This window comes from Pantherophis guttatus, chromosome 3, assembly GCF_059756535.1.
Source record: "Pantherophis guttatus breed Tessera chromosome 3, ASM5975653v1, whole genome shotgun sequence".
Classification (NCBI taxonomy): domain Eukaryota; kingdom Metazoa; phylum Chordata; class Lepidosauria; order Squamata; family Colubridae; genus Pantherophis; species Pantherophis guttatus.
The window spans coordinates 38,840,679-38,860,229 of record NC_142065.1 but is presented as its reverse complement, the minus strand read 5'-3'; the positions used below and the strand labels follow the sequence as shown (position 1 = coordinate 38,860,229).

Here is a 19,551-nt window from a genome sequence, read left to right as displayed (position 1 = left end):
ATATTCCAAGGGGTGCGAAAACTTGGGTTTATAAGTTTCAAAATTATAGTGTATATGCATAATTCAAACCAGGTATTTACGACAATACATCAGAAACGTTCTACGGGTGCAGGGTATAGAAAAGGTTGGGAACTCCTGCCCTAGGGGATGGGACCCGCAATATTCCTTGCCTCCCCACTCTGGTGGGTCGGCTAGATGTGACCAGCAGGAGTCGGTCCCTCAGATAACCTGGTCCCAAGCCATGAAGGGCTTTAAGGGTGGCAACCAGCACCTTGAATTTTAACTAAAAAAGGAACAGACAAACCACTGCATAAAGCAGCAACAATTTTGGATTCATCATCTGTGGCTAAATTTGTGGATAATCCAATGAGTATAAATCAACGGGCATTATGTTAGTGAATATTCACCCTATATATAACTGGTAAAAGTTTTGTCATCAAAACGTACTGCATTATTTTCCTAACATGTGCATTTTCCTTTCAAGTGTTATATATTTTTCAAAAGAAATATTGTAGTTTTTTTAAAAAAAACAATAGTCTTATAAAGAGATTCTTTGTGATTATGTAAAAGATGCCACATTTTCACATAATGTAGTCAGTCTTTACTAGTATCACTTGCCTGTAATGGAAGAAGATCTCCTTATCGTGATTGGCTGTTTCAATAAATCCAAAGTTATCCTTGAGAGTTGCAACATATCCCAAAAGTCTTTTTGAACTATAGTTTCTACCAAGCAGTCGAACAGAAGTAGCTGTTTGCAACCCAGTTCTTTTTACTTCACAGACTGTAAATTCAACCTGTACAAAAAAATTTATCTATTAACAATAATAATGCTTTCTGGAAGGGTTAGACAGACTACATGTACTTTAGGGGTAACTTATCTATATATATTTCCTGCCTTCTGAAATAAGATGGCATATGATCCTATTAGATCTTTCCTGACTATTCCCACACTTAAGGTTTCTTTTTATTTTATCATTAAAGTATCAACAAGGAAAAGGAGGCTACTGTCTTACTTTAATGCTATCAAAACAAGTGTTTTTATACTGATCAACTTTTACAATTTAATTTTTCATTAAAGAATCTCATATAATTTGAAGATATTACTAAAATCTAATTTTTATCTACACTTAATATACATATATATATGGGCCTCTGTCTTATAATTTCAACTATTACGTGAAAATCATAAGAAACATAGGATTGCCAATATTTTAAATATATACAACTAAAATAGCCTTGATTAGTCATTAGCAATAGTTGTAAAGAACAAATTACAAGAAAATATTCCAATAATTACTTATTAATATATTACCTTATCTCCTATCTGAGGAGTAGTAGATCCTTCCACATCTTTAGCCTGATAGGGAATAGTCAGCTTTTCACCACAATCATCATAAGCAATTATTCCCTCTTCAGGTTCCTAAAAGGAGAAGCAAGAATGTCAGAAATATTGTTCTTCAATTCATCCACTTGGCCAGAATGGTTTAATGGTGTAACTATTCAGTGCCAAGACAAAAAATGCAATTCAGGATTTTTATATGATCTTCGTTTTGTAACAAGTACAGTATCTTTACTGCTAACAAGAATACACTAACATTGAAAATGTATTGTAGATTTAGCTTAATCATCCAGGTCATTCAAAAAGTCTGCTTCTGAAAATACTAGTTTTCTTTGATAAATAGAACCTTACTAAACTAAAACAAAAGCATTACATAAACAATTGCAATGAAAACAAAATCTTATTCTAAATGATGAACTGAAACATTTTTATGTACAGAATTCTAAACGAGTCAGTTTATCTTTAAAAATTTCCAACATAGGAACATCCCTAAAATATGCATAACAATTAAATATATTATATTGGATGAAAAAAATTAGTCCTACAGTACTCGATACAAATTAAAAGCATGGAAATAATTTGTATTACTTAGTTTTGTGCATTCATCATTTGTTAGAAGAGCTTCAATTCTTGGATAAGGAATGATTTGCCATTAAATCTTTTTTACCTTGCCCTAAATGGAATTAACTACCGGTACTAAAAGCTTTCTCAAAGAGCTTCACCATGTTTTTGATCTTGTGCTATAATATTGGCAACTGCTATAAGGTGTATATCTACCAAGTAACTAACCATGAAACATCCACTTAGAAAAGGAAAATTATCAAATGAAAAATGGGTTTATTTATTTAAATTAAAAATATCATTATGGCAGAGGTAAAATCATCCTGAAATTCTGAGGCTGAAATTAAGAATACTGTTCCACTTTGCTCGTCTCAATTCTCTGTGGCGACAAAATGTTTAAACAAATATTTATGACACATTAATTATGATAAAAGTCTGTAGAGATTCTCAGTCATCCAGGTCATGCTTGCCCCAAAGGTACTCCCCCCCCCACTATTTTTAGGAGGCAACTGGACTTTGTTTTTTCTTTTGAAGACATTTCACTTCTCATCCAAGAAGTCTCTTCAGCTCTGACCGGATAGTGGGGAATGGAAAGATTTATATTCCTTGCAGACAGCTGGACATTTTCATCCTTTTAGAGGGTCCTTGAAGCAGGTTTATCTGTGTCCTCAGGGTCACCAGAGTAGGAACCAGGAGCACTCAGGTGACCCAGAGGACACATATAAACCTCCAAGTGCTTCAAGGACCCTCTAAAAGGATGCAAATGTCCAGCTGTCTGCAAGGAATATAAATCCTTCCATTCCCCACTATCCGGTCAGAGCTGAAGAAGCTTCTTGGATGAGAAGTGAAACGTCTTCAAAAGAAAAAACAAGAAAATCCAGTTACCTCCTTTAAAAAAAAAACCTTTGGGACATTATTTATGACACTGCAGAATAATTTATAGTACAACACAAGCTATGCACTTAAACTTATTTTATTTGGTTTATTAATTTGGAAGGAGGGAAGAATTCTGATCTGATTTGAAGCATCAACCACCACCAATCAAGCCATTCACTAGATGTAATATGCATTTATGACGAGCATAATTTCTATGTCTATATACCAGAAAGCTACAATGAACAAGAAGCATTAGACTACTTGGATTTGTGGGAATAGTGGGGACAATATCATCAAATATTCATAATTCTATGCATAAAGGATAAAATGCAATTAAATCTTTTCTGAAAGACAATTATACAGATTTGAAAAAGGGAAGGAATAAAGCAGAGCTACCTTTTCTTTGCCTTTATTTGGACTAGTGGATTTGACAGAAGTGGCTTCTTTTTCTATAGTGCCAATAAAACGATGATCTGATTGGGTGTGGAATGAAACTGTGCCCTTCGGTAGTTTTTTAATCCTTATAGCATGATTTCTTTGAGCAGACAGCATATCCTGAATGGAAGAAGCAAGTTATTACCCCAAAGAAGCAAAGCTTCCTAAAGTTTCCTAAATTTAGTGTCCCAAATTCTACATAATTATGATTCTACTTACAGGAACAACAGTAAATTCCACTTCATCTGAAATATGGAGCTGGTTACCATCTAAAATTTCACTGAAGTGAAAGAACATGCGGGCATCTCTATCAACACATTTAATGAAACCAAAGCCATCCCTCATTGCAGCAATTACACCCTATAAAAGCAAGAGATATTGGTTATCACTAGAATGAAGAATTCTTAGAGGATATCTATCCAATAGAGTAGTAATAAAGGTGTTTGGCAAAATATCAATTAATTCTGAAAGTGAAGCAAAAAGACGATTTAGTTAAACAGCTAGGATAAAAACTGGGACATAAACAAGCCTGTACTTTTAGTTGTGCAAGCTTAGGCTTAAGGCCTATGAACACTATTATGTCCCTAAATCCAGTTGCCTCCTGAAAAAATAAAAGAGGGGGGAGAAGCACCTTTAGGACATTAATTATGATACTGCAGAGTATCTTTTGTATCCTTATTTAGCTCCTAATTTAAGCATTTTTAAAAAATATTCTTATCATCAATAGATTAACAGCCTCTAGCAATAGCAATAGCACTTAGACTTATATACCACTTCTTAGTGCTTTTACAGCCCTCTTTAAGCAGTTTAAAGAGTGAGCATATTGCCCCCAACAATCTGGGTCCTCATTTTACCCACCTCGGAAGGATGGAAGGCTGAGTCAACCTTGAGCTGGTGAGATTTGAACTGCCGAACTGCAGCTAGCAGTCAGCTGAAGTATCCTGCAGTACTGCACTCTAACCACTGTGCCACCTTGGCTAACACTGTATTTATTTCTAAGAATGTCTCTGGAGACTAGAGGCATTCTTAGGAAATAAAAATGATTGGTGACTGAACCCTAGCTTTTTGTTATGAAGCATACACAGCTAACTAGAAAAAAGGAAAATGAACAAATTAGGATGATCATGTCCTAGGACAGGGGTGGACAATTAATTTTCCCAAGGGAACACATGAGAACCTGGGACAGTTGTGGAGGGCTGCCACCGCCCTCCCATCCCCATCCCCATCCCCATCCCCATCCCCAACCACCACAGACCAGACAGTGACAGCAAAAAAGGACCAGATATGGCTCATGGACCATAACATGCCCAGGTCTGTGCATTTGAAGATTTTTACCAATGATTTCAAAAATCCTGCAAAGAAAGCCAGTTTTATTATCCCAACAATAAATCTAAGCTGAGGCTAGAAGGATTTTGCTTAATAACACTTAGTCAGAATGTGGTAGAGAAAAGTGTCAAAGCAGACTTCTGAATTTGAATCTAATCTCCTAACCTGTGCACTATATCAACTCTCCAGTAGCCACACATTTATACTATGTTCAATTCAACCCTAACTATATAGGGTCAGTTATTTCAAATTACACTGCTTTTCCTATAGAACCCAGTTAAGACTAGTGAACTAAATTCAGGAATACACCCATGCAAATAAGAAAGAAAAAATACACATCCATCTCACATACAGAAAACCATTATGGATGGAGGAAAAGCCACTAAAAAGGACAAAGACATGTAATGGAATGCTTATTATTCTAAATGGATGCAAAGTAAAACACAAATTTTATGGCAAGGCTTTAATTTACAGTTTAGACACTTATAAACTCCTTGGTACTCTCTGAGCTTGGTTGTTGTCTTGCAGATGTTTCATTACCCAAATTAGGTAACATCATCAGTGCTACTGATCAGCTACTGATGATGTTACCTAGTTTGTATAATGAAATGCCGCAAGAAAACAAGTAAGCTCAGAGAGCAACATGGACCCCTCATTTCAACCCTGAGCTACTCTCCTTTATTGGTACTTATAAACTCTATGCTTCAATTTTCTATGACTTCTGCTTAAGTGCATAGCATTGCCTCCTAAGATATTTTCCTAAGAATAAAAGCACCCTGAACTGATAAGGTGCTGACCCCATCACTACACTGATCACTATAAGAAATTTGACACCACGTACAATCCTAGTAATACAAACCCACATAACTAAAAGGTATTATGCATTACAATTTCAGCTTCATTCTGCCATGTGTCTTATTAAGTGCTTACCATTTCTCTAGCCTCATTAGTGACTTGAAAAGTATTGGGAAGAACTTCAATATTAGTGGCTCGTTCCAATTTGTCACGCCGATCTGTTGAAATGTTGAATTTAACGTGGTCACCTTCCAAAAGTGTCACTTTTGATTTTGTATCTTTGTCTCCAAATGGAAGTTCTTTAGGAATCACAAAATCAACTTTTATGCGTCCAGGTAATGGGTCATTCTAATTGTAACACATAAGAAATTTAGATAATCCTGATTGTACTCAACCTACATTTTCAATTATTCCGTTTTCCCAAATGGCAAGCATAATTCACTAAGTCACTATTACCACGTTTATCAGTCCCTTATGACACACATTTAGAGCTACAGCATTCTGAATAAAAGTGGGAAAATTTAAAAAGCGTTTGTTACCTGATTTTTGTTGGGTACTTTTGGAATTACTTTCGTTACAGTTCCCTCAAAGTGTTCAATGCTAATATCTTCAAAAATAACAGTTCCTTGAGGCAAAAGCCTTACATCAGTTGCAACTTCTTTACCCTATTAAAAGAACATTATTTATTTATTTATTTTTATTTATTTATTTATTTTCCTGCCTTTCTTGTTTTTATAAATAATTCAAAGTGGTGAACATACCTAACACTCTTTCCCCCTAATTTCCCTACTAAAAGAACCCTGTGAAGTGGGTTGGGCTGAGAGTGATTAGGTGATTCAGAGGTACAGTCAGCTTTCATGCCTAAGGCAGTACTAAAACTCAAAGCCTCTGTTCAGCCTCCTGGTTTCTAGCCTGGTGGCTTAACCATTACATTTATTTGGCTCTCACTGAGATCATTGGAAAAAAAATGATCAACCTCATGCAAAGCATACAAAGTCTAGCAATAAGTCACGTGTGTGTGTGTGTGTGTGTGTGTGTGTGTGTAAATAAAACCAATTAATTGTATTAAGTTTAATCTTTAATTTTATTAAGTTTAATGTAATTTAAATGTATGAAATTTATTCTTACATTTCTGTCTTTGATTGTGAACTCCACATCATCACCAGGCTGTAAGGCTTCTAGGTCACCTTTAAATTCACTATAGTGAAAGAATATCTCCTTTACAACATCACCTCTCTCAATGAATCCAAAGGCTTCCTAAGGGAAGATTGCAGTTATTTAGCCAAAATGTCTTCAAACATTCATTAAGTTACTTGAAAGATCTAATCACTACAGGTAGTCCTCAAGTTATGACCATTCCTTTAACAACCATTCAAAGTTATGACAGAGATGAAAAAAATGACTAATGATTGGTCCTTGCACATGACTGTCACAATGTCCCTATGTAATCAAAATTTGCTTAATGGCTATGGCAAAAAAGATTGTAAAATCAGGCACAATTCACTTAACAACCACATCACTTAGTGACAATTCTGGTCCCAATTGTAGTCATTAGTTACTGTAGTAATCAAAGAGAAAATGAGTTTTAAAAAGATCTACAACTACAGAACATGTACATGTATACAGAACATTGGAGTCTCAAACTCCAATGAACACTGGCGCTACATTACATAAAATGCAATAATCAATGGGCGATATTCATGCACAAAAGGGACACGGTGGCTCAGTGGCTAAGACGCTGAGTTTGTCGATCGAAAGGTTGGCAGTTCAGCGGTTCAAATCCCTAGTGCCACGTAATGGAGTGAGCTCCCGTTACTTGTCCCAGCTCCTGCCAACCTATCAGTTCGAAAGCACATAAAAAATGCAAGTAGAAAAATAGGGACCATCTTTGGTGGGAAGGTAACAAGTGTTCCGTGCGCCTTTGGCGTTTGGTCATGCCGGCCACATGACCACGGAGACGTCTTCGGACAGCACTGGCTCCTGGGTTTTGAAACGGAGATGAGCACCGCCCCCTAGAGTCAGGAACAACTAGCACATATGTGCAAGGGTAATCTTTACCTTTACCTATTCATGCACATGCACAAATGTGAGAACTATTAAATTAATATTAACTATTAATTTAAAATGATGTATACAATGAAAAAAGTAAAATACTGGATAACCATTGATGCAATCTCTGATCTGGCAATGCCATAAACCCTTTGAGTCTTCATGGGCTGCACAAAAGAACCCAGTGGGCTACATGTATGAAACCCCTGCTCTGTAACTTTTTATAAGGTGCATGGTAAAAGGCATAAAGGAAGCTTTCTTGGATACAATATGGCTGATTCCCAAGCAAGGATACATAGGATTTACAGCTTTAGAAGAGATAAAATAAAAAATAAGATTTTCTTCAATTGTCTATGGCTTTATCCTGAAAGTACAAACATCATATTTAATTCTATTACATATAACTAAACTTAGTAAAGCATTCCATACCTTCATGGCACAAACTACTCCTTGACATCGAGCTTGTTTCTTTTTCAAAAGCATAATATTCCGAGCACTTACAGCACCAGTACTAGGAAAAAAGTAAATTAAGATTATATAAAATGAATAAAACTCACTTATCTTACCAACTATAGAGAATATTTAATTTTGTATGCAAAATCCACATTTAGAAACACACTTTCTTGTTATAACATAATCTATAAAAGGAAATCCAGCTGTTAATTGAAATCTTTATTTTAAAGATCAACAAAAGTATTATGAAATAACCTCTTATATAGTATGGTTAAGAAAAGCATTCTAAATTTAAAATAAAATGCTTGCGTTTTGGAAGGTTTTGGGGGATAGCCCAAAATATTGTTTTATTCTCAGTTTGTGAATCCATTAGAACTAACCACAATCCACTTTTATTTATAAATATTTATATTTTATTATTTTAATGCTTTTAAACTGTAAGCTGCCCAGAGTCACTTCAAAATGAGATGGGCAGCAAATAACTAAAATAAAAATTCTGCAATACTGTTGTATATTGTAAATGATGTGATCTGAACTTTATCTATATCGCACTAATAGAGCCTGATTAAACAAGCAACATACAATACAATGTACTTTGCAGTACTAACAGCAAAGTTTTCAACCAAATTATTGCTGTACCTGTTAAATCAATTCCACATTTGTCTTGAAGACATTTTGGTCATATCACTTCAACTCATTGATATTTTGGGGTTATCTTCTACAAACTACTTCCTACAGGGTATGCTACAATACTTCAACTGAGTTAATGTCAGGACTTTGACTTAACTATTCTGAAAATATGAAATTGCTTCTGCTTTAGCCATATTGTTGTGTATTTGCTTTTGTGTCTATAATTGCTGTTATGGTGCCATGACTCACATTTGTTTAAGCTACTGCTCAGGCAAGTACTTTGTAGATGGATACTTCATACATTCTTCTGTAGAATTTGCTGGTGCCACCCGGAACATATTGTTCCTTCAAGGACAGAGAAATGTCTAAATCTTGATGCTGCAAATTGTTTATCAGTCAGGATAAAATTCTTTCATTAGAATGCAGTACAGGTAGACCTCACTTAGCAAGCACAATTTGGATTAGCAATTCTATCTTTGAGACATCACATGATGGCAACTTGTGATTTTTCTGCCAGCTCTTTTACTCTGCTTGTTGGAAGCCAGCTGTGAAGCACACACAAGATGATCATGTGAACACAGGAAATGCCCATTGACTGCAAAGGGTCTGAAAGTAGATCACATGACCATAGGAACACTTCAAAGTTTTATGTGCAAGAGCCTGTTGTAAAGTTACCTTTTCAGTGTTGTTGTAACTTTCAATAGTTGCTAAACAAGGCAATTATTAAGCAGGACTACCTGTATTTCATTTTCCCCCAAAACATATTTCTCATTAATAGTTAAAAATTCCAGTGTTTAAATAGCAGGATTATCCTGATAATTGCTGGCAAATATGAGATGAACAGTAATGTGTCTTCTAAAGATAAATTGCTTCCTTCTTGGTTTCCTCTTATGCACACCACTCTTGTTCAATGTTTTCCTTATAGAAGATTCATAAACATTGATATCTGAATGGCCTGCAACTCCTTTGCCGTTACACTGAGGTTCTCTGTACTTTTCTAAAGCACTGTATGCCCTGGTCTTATAATGACTTGGATAATCACTCCTATAAGGGTAATAATGGTATTGTACTTTTTCCATTTAATAACTGCTTAACCACTATCTGATAGAAGGCAAAGTCTTTGATAATAATTCTGTAATCCATTCCAGATTCATGAGCACTGATTTCCCCCTTTTTTCTTGAGAGGTCTCTTCTGACTGGACATATGCCTGGAGAGTGGTCTCTGATGATTGCAACCTGTGTCAGGAACAGCAGACTTCAATAATGCCAAAGAGCATGTATGTTAATGATTGGAGAGGACCAAACTGCTACATAAATATCATCTCATTGATTAAAATTTCTAACTTAACCTACTCCATTAAGAGTTAGTTATCCTAGGGCAGGAATCAGCAATCATCTTCTGCATAGGAGCCCAAAGCCATGACATTGCGATCTCATCCTCATGGCTTGCTCTAGCCAGCACCAGGCAGGGGACTTGTACCATCCACACTTAGGCGGCTAGTGAAACTATTATCAAATGCCTGCCTGAAGAGATTATGAGTGCTTAGAAGAGCAGTCCAATGGACAAATGTGCTCTCTCTCTCATAAGCTGGGTGTATATATTTGCTTTTGGGACTATGGGCTACATGATTTTGGAGAGCAGGTTACATCTGGCCTGTGGGCTAAATTGCTGACTCCTATCTAGGGTTTCATATATCTTTTCTAACAACAAATGTTGGTTCAGTATTTTCAATACAAATATGACATAATAGACAGTTTGGGATACTATTTCTTTATTCAGCTTCTCATTATTCATAAATAAGGCATACATGAAGCTCTAATCACATCTAATCTAATCTATTTTTAAGATAAAATCCTGCAAGATTATAGATAGTTCTAGAAGATTCACAAACTTTCTCTCACAACTGAGTCTTGGAACAAACCAGTCATTTCCTATGATTGGAAAACTTAGAACAAACTAGAAGATGTCATATTGCTAAAACTTTGTTTGAAAAATATATTCTTAGTTTGCATCTAACAAGAACTATAGACCCTGATTGACATTACATCGGATTACCCTTGAAACAGACAATAAATGTGCTTTATCAATTACTGTTCCAAGATATACAGTACTATATCCAAAAGAATATTTCAAAGTTTGTTAACCATATTTCAAGTAAAAATACATTTTAAAAAAACAAATCATTCCAGCTAAAAATGATTTAGTACAATACAAGATATCCACTTACTGTTTATTTGTATCAATAATAAAGTTTATTTTGTCTCCAGTTTCCAATTGAACATTTCCTTCAACATCTTCTGGGGTGTAAGTTAAGTAGAAGACTTCCTGTAAATTATAATTTGATTGCATGAACAGTTTGCTATCATATTTAAAGTGAGACAAAATATAATCTCCAGGTTAGTTTAAACATGAATTTTGGAATTTAGGAAGTGGTCAGAAATTTACAATATTATAGAATTTTATAATAAATAAATTTCAACAATGAAGTTGTTTGCTAATAATATTTTAACTGACCTTTTATTCTAATCTGTATTTTGAAAATATTTCATAATTATAATCAGTATGCTAAACTTTATGCATTTATATATCAATAGATTAATAAGCAATTTAAACTTTTTAAAGCAAATACATATTTAACGGTCTATTTTGGTAAGTATTTTAGTTTAAACTACACTGGAGGATCAGTGAAACATTTTTTAGTAAATACATAATTTTTACCCCATTACGTTCGTAGCATACACTCCCTGTTGGACTCTGACCCGGGGCAGCTGGAGACTTACTCTCTAAGTTGTGAGGAACAGCACACACAACCTACCAGTCAAAAAAAAAATCCATTGCTAATTATTTCTACAGGCACCATTATGCATCAGACTTCTATAACACACTCAGGGATGCATTTAACAGGTAACCCATAACAGTATGCCATGCTGCAAAGCTTTTATCTTACAGTACTTTTATTAACTGTAAGAATTGTTCCTGGTTAGGTAAATTTCTTAATTTTTATGTGCTTACCAAAAGGAGGAAAAAAAAAGTATATTTGAAAAAAATATTTTAATGCAACTAAGGAGAGGCATGCTACATTTAATTCTATCCTTTTTCGTTTGACCACAGCAGCTGAAAATGGCATGCATATGAAAAGAAAAACAAAACCCCCCTAAGAATAGGCACTAACTTGTCCATTTATTCGTTCTTCAGGTAAGGTCTCAGTTTTTATCTTCACCAGTTTAATTGCAATCGGTTTTCCAGTTCGCCGGTCAGAAGATACTTCAAATTCAACATCATCTGTAAACAAATATTTATTAATTTATAGGCTTCAATTTAGTGGTAAAACTATGTCAAGATAACTTCTAAGTCAATAAACACAATAAAACAATAAAACACAATTTCAAAAGCAGAATAAAAAATTACTCTAATTTGAATATTTAATAGGAACTAAAATCACATAATAAAATAAGGGTTCATAGGTTCATTTACACTTAACAGGAAAAGCAAATGCGATTTTTAAATAACATCTTATACTCTATTTAACTTTCTGATTCCATGGAATTTGTTTCACATTAAGTTGTGTACCAAAAAATGTTGCATAATTAAAATTAAAAAAAAAAAAGCAGATACAACATCTCTCAAATTTTACTATTCTTAACACGTCCCATAACATCATTCTAATACAATGCAAAATCCAGAATCAAAGGCTAAAACCTGTGTTGCAATGCAGATGTATTATATGTCCAGAACTTCAAGCAGTTGTTTCTTCCTAGCTACATACCATAGATGACGTGCTCTATCCTCCCCAGATGAATACAAGTTCAAGGCACGTTTAAGTTGTTCCTAAGAAATGTTACCTGTTATACTTTGTCCTCTGAATCCTTTGAATCTTTGCACAGCCCTAGTGTATACATAACTGTTTCTTGAAGGTGCACAGTGAAATATACTAATATGCAAAATTATTGCCATTTCTCATCTTCTCACTTAGGAATCCTAACTAAACTTTCTAGAATGTTCTCTCCAACCTGCAGTATGAAGAATAACTTTTTAGAAAAAAGTTCTTTCATATGATTAATCTAATCCCATTAACATTTGAACTGAAATTTGATTTTACTTCTCATTATCTGATGGTTCAGCCACTACTGTTTACAGTAGCAGATATGTCTCTAGCCTTCTCGCATAGAAGAACAACCCTCTACTAGTTAATTACCTCCTACTTTGAGCTCCTGTAGATTGCCATTATACTGTGAACTATGGAAGAACAGTCTAGCTTGCCGTTCTGAACACTGAATGAATCCATAGGAGGCCAGCAGTTTTTCAATAACCCCAGTTTCGCGCAATCCTGCAGAAGTACCATTGGGGTACCCGTTGTGTCCATTGTTATGGAGAAGGTTTGGATCAAAGCTCATCTGGAATTAAAAAGAAATGTGTAAATTCCTCTACCGATATTCTCTTTTCCTTTTATATTGTTATTTGTTAATTCAGGATAAATATAATGTAATAGCCAACGCTTAAACATAAAATAGGCATGTAGGCTTCTAGCAATTTGAACAGATTTTGTGTGACACTTTTCTACACCACACTGAAGTAATAACTTTGTACTGAAAGTTACTATGCTATTCTATTTCACATTTACACACATGTTAAAACAGATTTGAAGTTACCCATTAACATCATTTGACTTTGCTAATGGAGGTAACCAAGAAAGCAAAGCCACAAAAAAACTAACAAACACAATTTTAAGACATTTTCCAAATCGAATTAGTGTCATGGCAATTTCCATAATTTATTCTGAACATAGCAGCAGCTTAATATTTATTAAATTTCAAAGCTCATTGCTATGTCCACTGAATTTAAATAATTTTCCATCCATGGAGATTTTTAAACCCACAGAACATAAAAGAAAGATTGGAATTTTAAGTTCTCATCAACATGTTATATTATTTTTTCTTAAATCACACTTTCAAAAAAACTCCAAAACTCCAATCTGTTTAGCTATCAAATTAAATTAAGTCCAAAAAGAGGTTAGTATCAGAAGCTCCCTGTAAATATTTACAGTAACCATCTCATGCAAGTCAGAGTTCAAGGCAAAGCAATGCCAAAATCATGCATACTGTTCCTCTGTATTTTATGCAGTTTCCTGTGTATCTGTTTAAGAAAACAAACTAACATTCCTATAACCATAAGGAGCTATTAAGTATTCAAAATTGTAAATGTAAGCAACTTTGAAATCTACATTTGATGAATAGTCAATTACTCATTAAACTGAGACTGAGCAAACTGTTTAGGTTTTTTAAAAGTATTTCATTTTAAAGGAGAGGATTGTCTTTACAGACAATACTATGAATTAATTTGGCATGCAGCTGCTGCAGATACAAAAGTCCCGCTAAACAGAATTATTTAAGAGTAAATCCCTTCAAAAGCATAGAACTTTCTGATTAAGTGTACCTTGGAGAGTTGAAACAAATATTAGAATTTTTTTTAGTCAAATAATGTAGGAACTGGCGATGTGAAATGCTATTGTCAAAAAATAAGAACAGAAAGCCCCCATATATACATAAAATTACTAATCAAACTAAAATCCACAAATGTATATGTTACAATTCAGGAATAGATGCAACCTTTTCCTATGGAAGTCATTAAGTGTTTACAATTTTTGCACCATCCTATTGTTTCCTAATATAAATATAATCAAACAGATTTAAGCCATTTGGCCATTTCAGAGATGGTGTGATTTTTGTAGAGGTTAATCTGCTGAATTGGAAAAAAAAAAACCTGATATTTGAAAAATGGTCCCATTTAATCCAGAACAGCATGAGCTGGATTAAACTCCATACCACCTCCAGAATGACATGATTGACATCATCTAGAGGAGAAAAACAATAATAATTTTTGCATATGCTTAGGGCAGAAGTCCGTTCATTTTGTTCACATCTGTAAGCCAATAAAATAATTTTTAACACCTTTGAATGCATACAATGAAAATACAATCAACGTATGTATAAGAAAACCAGGCTTTCATCAAGTTTCTAAAACAGATACAGGAAAGCAAGATTTGAGAACTCAGCAAGTTTGCCCATTGGTATAGATGAATTATACTCCTTAACCTGTTGAGGAGATTTAATACCAGTGAGGTTAGAAGTGAGAACATATGCAGAGAAGAGTTAAAGGGTTAAAGCTAAGGATTCCCATGCTGAGATGGCATGTCTGCCAATAGATGCCCTGACTTACAGATCTCTGATAAAGGGGGGTCCTCTTCGGTTTTTTAGACCCGGATGAAGTAGATGAAGAAAAAGGTAAAGGATGAGAAGGAGGGGGAGCTGCAGGAGGGGGGAGAGGATCTGATGACACAGTATAATGGTTCTCCATCTCATACAGCTGTGATAACATAGTACACAGTATAACTAGTCAATAATTAGCACATCTTTAGCAATATCCAATAACTAATAAATCCATGTTTCAAGAGACTTAGCTGGAAATCAAAAGCAGTCAATTTAGATATCCTTTTTGTTCTGGAATTAGTGTAAATGTATGACCAAGCTCTATTTCTAGGTCAGTAATTTCTTTCCAATAGTATTCTAGTTTGTTTATATTTTCAAAAATCCAACAAGTGTCACTGGGAAGAAATATATGCAAGCAGTGGATTGAGCTAAAAGCTGTACCACTTCAAATATCCTTGTACTATGGCAGATAATATACTCATTATCTATTATTTTTCTCCTTTTCTATTTCAAAGGGAAGCATAACTCTGAATTTGAGAACTGTTATTAATTTTACTGGGCTACAAAAAAAGACACACCCAAACAAAAACAAACATACTTATTATACAAGTTGCATTTGTGGCTGAAATTTTTCAACTGAATAAAAGTCCCAAAGACGTAAACTATAAACAGTATAATTGAAGAGTTATAATTTATTATTTAGAATTAAGATACTAGTCTATTTTCACATCACTATAGAGACTGCCATTCCTATTTTCTCAATCCTTAATTTAGGGGACAAATTATAGACAAACCTGAATATCAGGTACAAGCACTTTAAAATTTGGTTAATTGAATTTAGACTTAGGAAGAATGGCAAGTTAACAGAAAATCAGTTCTTCAGCAGCTTAAATATACACTTATTAAGCAAATATTAATTGAATTGTACATAGATGAATTCAAGTGACAATGCTGTATCACTTATTTATGGCCTATATACTACTGAATGTATTAAAGTACTAATATTAAATCATACAAATTTGTCGGTCATCTGTTTGTATGCCAAAATCCATGATATAAGACATTTCTACATACATATGCAACATAACTTTAAAAAGTTTAGGTCAGTAAATGAGGCAAAGGCCTATATCCTAGAATAATCCTTGTATTAAAACTAGTCAAACCATTGCCCATATCTATCTATCTAGCCCAGTACTATATCTTTTGACTGGTAGCAGCATCCATGGTCCTGAGCAAAGGTTTTTCCAAGTTTTTCTGCTATATGTTTTTAACCAAGAGATATAAGAAATTAAACAAAGGCATTTTCATGTGCTCTATCACTGAGCTAAGATTTTCCCCCCACTTCTGAAAGTTCAGTTTCAACAGTTCTCAACTATTTGTAAATAAGGTACTAATAAAGGTGTCTCATATACTTCAGGATCATGACTATCTTATACTTTATTATTTAATAAAAAGAAAGCCTTCAGAAATGTTAAGACAGCTCCCTCTCCAATGTTTTGATACACCAAACATAAGACCCAAAATGCACCTCTTAGATGAAGGCTACCAACTTAAAACACCACCTCACTACATTTTAGTGATTACTGGCTAATTTTAAAAAGCTTGTTGGAGAACCACATAATTTCTGTACTTGTAAAGGACCATGATACAAAAGGATTAAATAATTAACAAATATATTAAGAGGTGAAATTCTTATACAAGCAAATTTGACAGGTGTGGGCACTGCCTATTTTCAACTAAATACTTTCAAATTTTGAATCTGCATAGGATGTGGACATCTATGTTCCAGGGTAGCTTTGCCTTTTAAACAGCTGGAGAGGTAACCAATTGCCCTCAAACAGGAATTAGGCCTGGCACAATGACCAATGAAAAGAATGATTGGGAATGAGGAGTGAGTGTGAAATGATTCCAAACTGAAGCTAAGGATATTTTAGTCTGCTCATGACTCTGGCATGATTAAAAGAAGGCTCAGAGGTCACAAAATGAGCAGTGTTTTCTGCTATCTGCAAATTGGCCACACTTTTTCTTTTGCTCAAAGGTTGTTATATCACACCATCTGAGCTAATTTGGCTTTACCCTTAAGAATATTGCTAGTATGGCAAAAGAACTTACTGATTGGCCATAAGGTGATAAATTCAGTCCGACTGGAGATGCATTGCCCAGGTTGGCACTAACGTATGCAGTAGGGGGAGAAGACGGCATGGAAAATTCAACAAATTCTTTCCAGGTGCTTGCCATATTTTTACGCCTGTTTCAACTTAATTTTATAATGCTGCATATAACAAAATCAAACAAGACAACCTTGTCAATGTATATCTGCCACTTATCCAGTGTCATAAAAAAAGCTGCCATTGTGGCAGCTTCCTAGAATATTAGACAGGAAGGGATTGATGTGCTAGTTAAGAAAGCATTAAGTTTTTTTTGTTTTGTTTTGGTTTTAGAGGGGTTCTGAAATGAACAACACAAGCTGGTTGCTAATTGAACTCATGATTACTATTAATGAGTTATCTTTACAGCATAAAATTCACATTTAGCCTACCAGCTTATGAAATGGAGACTCACTGACCGATACCAGTAACTGAGAGAAGGATATGGAGAAAGTTTGAGATCCAGATTTATAGCATTAGAATAAACTGATTTCAAAAGCGAGAAACTGGAAAATAGTAGCAGAAAGCTTAATGAAAGTTACAATAAGACTGCATTCCATGGTTAGCTCAACAAATAGAATGAAATGACAGTTCTAAAGAATTTCAATAATTTAAAAAGACAAGCATCATAGCCAAATGTTAGATCTGCTTTGATATTTTGACCAATAAAGACAAGATTTAAACAAAACGATTATTTAACTCATTTTATGGTACTTTTAATTTGAAAAAAATATATTGCTGTTCAACACAGTACATGGACCAACCTCGCAGTGATATTCTAATATTGCACTTTCAGTAGTATTTGCCGTTTCTTCGTTTCTGCACACGTTTCAAAGTTTGAAGATTGCTATTGTTAAAAAAAAAAGAAATAGCAAGAGACAAGTGATCTATCAAGCTAATAAAGAATAACTGGTGCTGCACTGGGCAATTTCAGCACAGTACTGAAGAAAACAAAGACTACTAGCAGCGTTGGGACGTGCTCTTTTGAAGCTGTTGAGTAGGCACAAACTTCTTGTTTCAGATCAAGTGTTGTGTCTTCAGTGTAAAGTTTACTCTTCTTTGGTCTTGTTTTGTTGTTACGATGTAATGTGTTCCTTTCCTGATCTGAACTTGAAGCAGCAGTTTCAGGTGGTAAATTCTATTCTGTTACACTTCATACTGGAGAGGAAAAAGGATAAACAAGAATTCCAGACATTACTAGTGTTTAACCAAACCTCAAAGAATTCAATGAAAAACAAGTGTTGCCAATGCACTGAATACAAAATCAGTTAAACAAAAACATATTTTACTGATTCCTATAGAACATTTCCACCAAGAAACTAAAGGCATATTGCTCTCTCAAGTCTTATTTTAAACTCATGCAAACAGATTAGGCAAATATAAAATGACTGATCCAAAGTCACATGCTAAATTTCATGACTGAATTGGAATTTAACTTATGTCTTACTAATTCTCATCTATCACACTACTCAGAATATTTCACTATTTATGGCTCACAATTTTCATATTTGAAATTTAAATGTCCATTTTTTTCAACATAACAGGTAAAAACAAGAGTAATTATAAATTTTAAACATTTTCTAGAGTCAAGTAATATAGTACCTATAAGTATCACGATAAGTGCAGATACCTAATCCTGTTTTCAACTAACTATGATCATCTACAACTTGGCTACGATTTATTTTCTTTTTTTTAAATGTTTTGTTTTGGATCTTGTGGTTGGTTCATCAAGACCTTAGAAATATCAGTATAAAATGAAACTTCTGAAAAGATTGAAATTGAACCCCGTCTTGTAACATGGAATGGCTTGGGATATTTAGGGAAATTTGGTAATAGCACTAATGAAGAAACCTCAAGTTCTGTATATAAATATATTTAGTTCAAGACATACATTTTGAATACTGTAAACAGCTACTGAGATGGTCTTCAGAGAAAATTTAGAAATGTTTACAAAAAAAGGGACACTGGGGCAGAAGTATTCCTTGAGCTCTGAGAAAGAAGGCAGTATTAGGAAGAGACTTAGGCTGGCTTCTTGGTTATAAGAGTAAGGGGAGAAAAAAGTCAGAATTGCAAGATTACCGGTTAATAATAGCATATCCTAATAAAGATTAGCTCTAGTCTTGTGGAATCTGTTTCCTACAACCTCAAAGGGCTGCTGGAGAGAGAGAGAGAGAGAGAGAGAGAGAGAGGGAGGAGAGAGAGAGAGAGAGAGAGAGTGAGTCATGGGGGAAGAAATTATCTTCAAAGACAAACACAAGGGTAACTGGAGCGAGTGGAAGCTGGCAAAACCTGAGGATTAAGAAATGCAGGTGTTTATGGTTTACATGTTAAGGTTAATATTCAGTTTTCTTATATTTACCATTCTTAAACCAAAACTCTATTACTTTCTTTGAAATGTTTTGGGACTTCAGCTTCATTTCTATCTCAGTCATTATTTCTTAATCACAATAAAAGTTTGGTATTTTTCTGAAATTATTTTCCTTACTAGTATATGTTTTTGTATTCACAAAATTAATTTATGTAGTAGCATACATTTCTGTACTTATAAAATTAATTAAAGCTTTATCTGTTTCATGTTTAGGTAGCTGGACAAGTTATTGGTCTTCCAGCTATCCTAGCTTTTCTTTCTATGAAATGGGTATCTTCTGTTCAAATGTGTAGTGATAGCAGTTTTGTGAAAAATAAAGACCTTTATGGTGGCATCCTTCACATATTCTAAATTCCAACTGCACA

General features: G+C 34.3%; 1 protein-coding gene across 12 annotated transcripts in view; it reads right to left on the bottom strand.

Annotated features, from left to right (window-relative positions):
• The window catches only part of CSDE1 (cold shock domain containing E1), a 34,329-nt gene extending 16,503 nt beyond the window's left edge, over window positions 1-17,826 (bottom strand). Inside the window, exons 1-15 of one of the 12 annotated variants that reach the window (XM_034414245.3) lie at window positions 17,583-17,826; window positions 16,784-16,943; window positions 14,682-14,828; window positions 12,661-12,859; window positions 11,638-11,747; window positions 11,184-11,276; window positions 10,693-10,790; window positions 7,811-7,892; window positions 6,461-6,589; window positions 5,872-5,997; window positions 5,468-5,680; window positions 3,431-3,571; window positions 3,173-3,331; window positions 1,313-1,420; window positions 619-794 (exon numbers count right to left, since the gene is read on the bottom strand). In XM_034414245.3, the coding sequence (XP_034270136.1) occupies window positions 619-794; window positions 1,313-1,420; window positions 3,173-3,331; window positions 3,431-3,571; window positions 5,468-5,680; window positions 5,872-5,997; window positions 6,461-6,589; window positions 7,811-7,892; window positions 10,693-10,790; window positions 11,184-11,276; window positions 11,638-11,747; window positions 12,661-12,859; window positions 14,682-14,828; window positions 16,784-16,909 (1,907 nt within the window). In that variant the 5' untranslated portion in view covers window positions 16,910-16,943; window positions 17,583-17,826. The remainder of the gene's footprint in view (window positions 1-618; window positions 795-1,312; window positions 1,421-3,172; window positions 3,332-3,430; window positions 3,572-5,467; window positions 5,681-5,871; window positions 5,998-6,460; window positions 6,590-7,810; window positions 7,893-10,692; window positions 10,791-11,183; window positions 11,277-11,637; window positions 11,748-12,660; window positions 12,860-14,681; window positions 14,829-16,783; window positions 16,944-17,582) is intronic. The other 11 variants (XM_087889346.1, XM_034414247.3, XM_087889348.1 and 8 more) reach the window with 11 other exon arrangements.
• Between the last annotated feature and the right edge of the window lie 1,725 nt (window positions 17,827-19,551).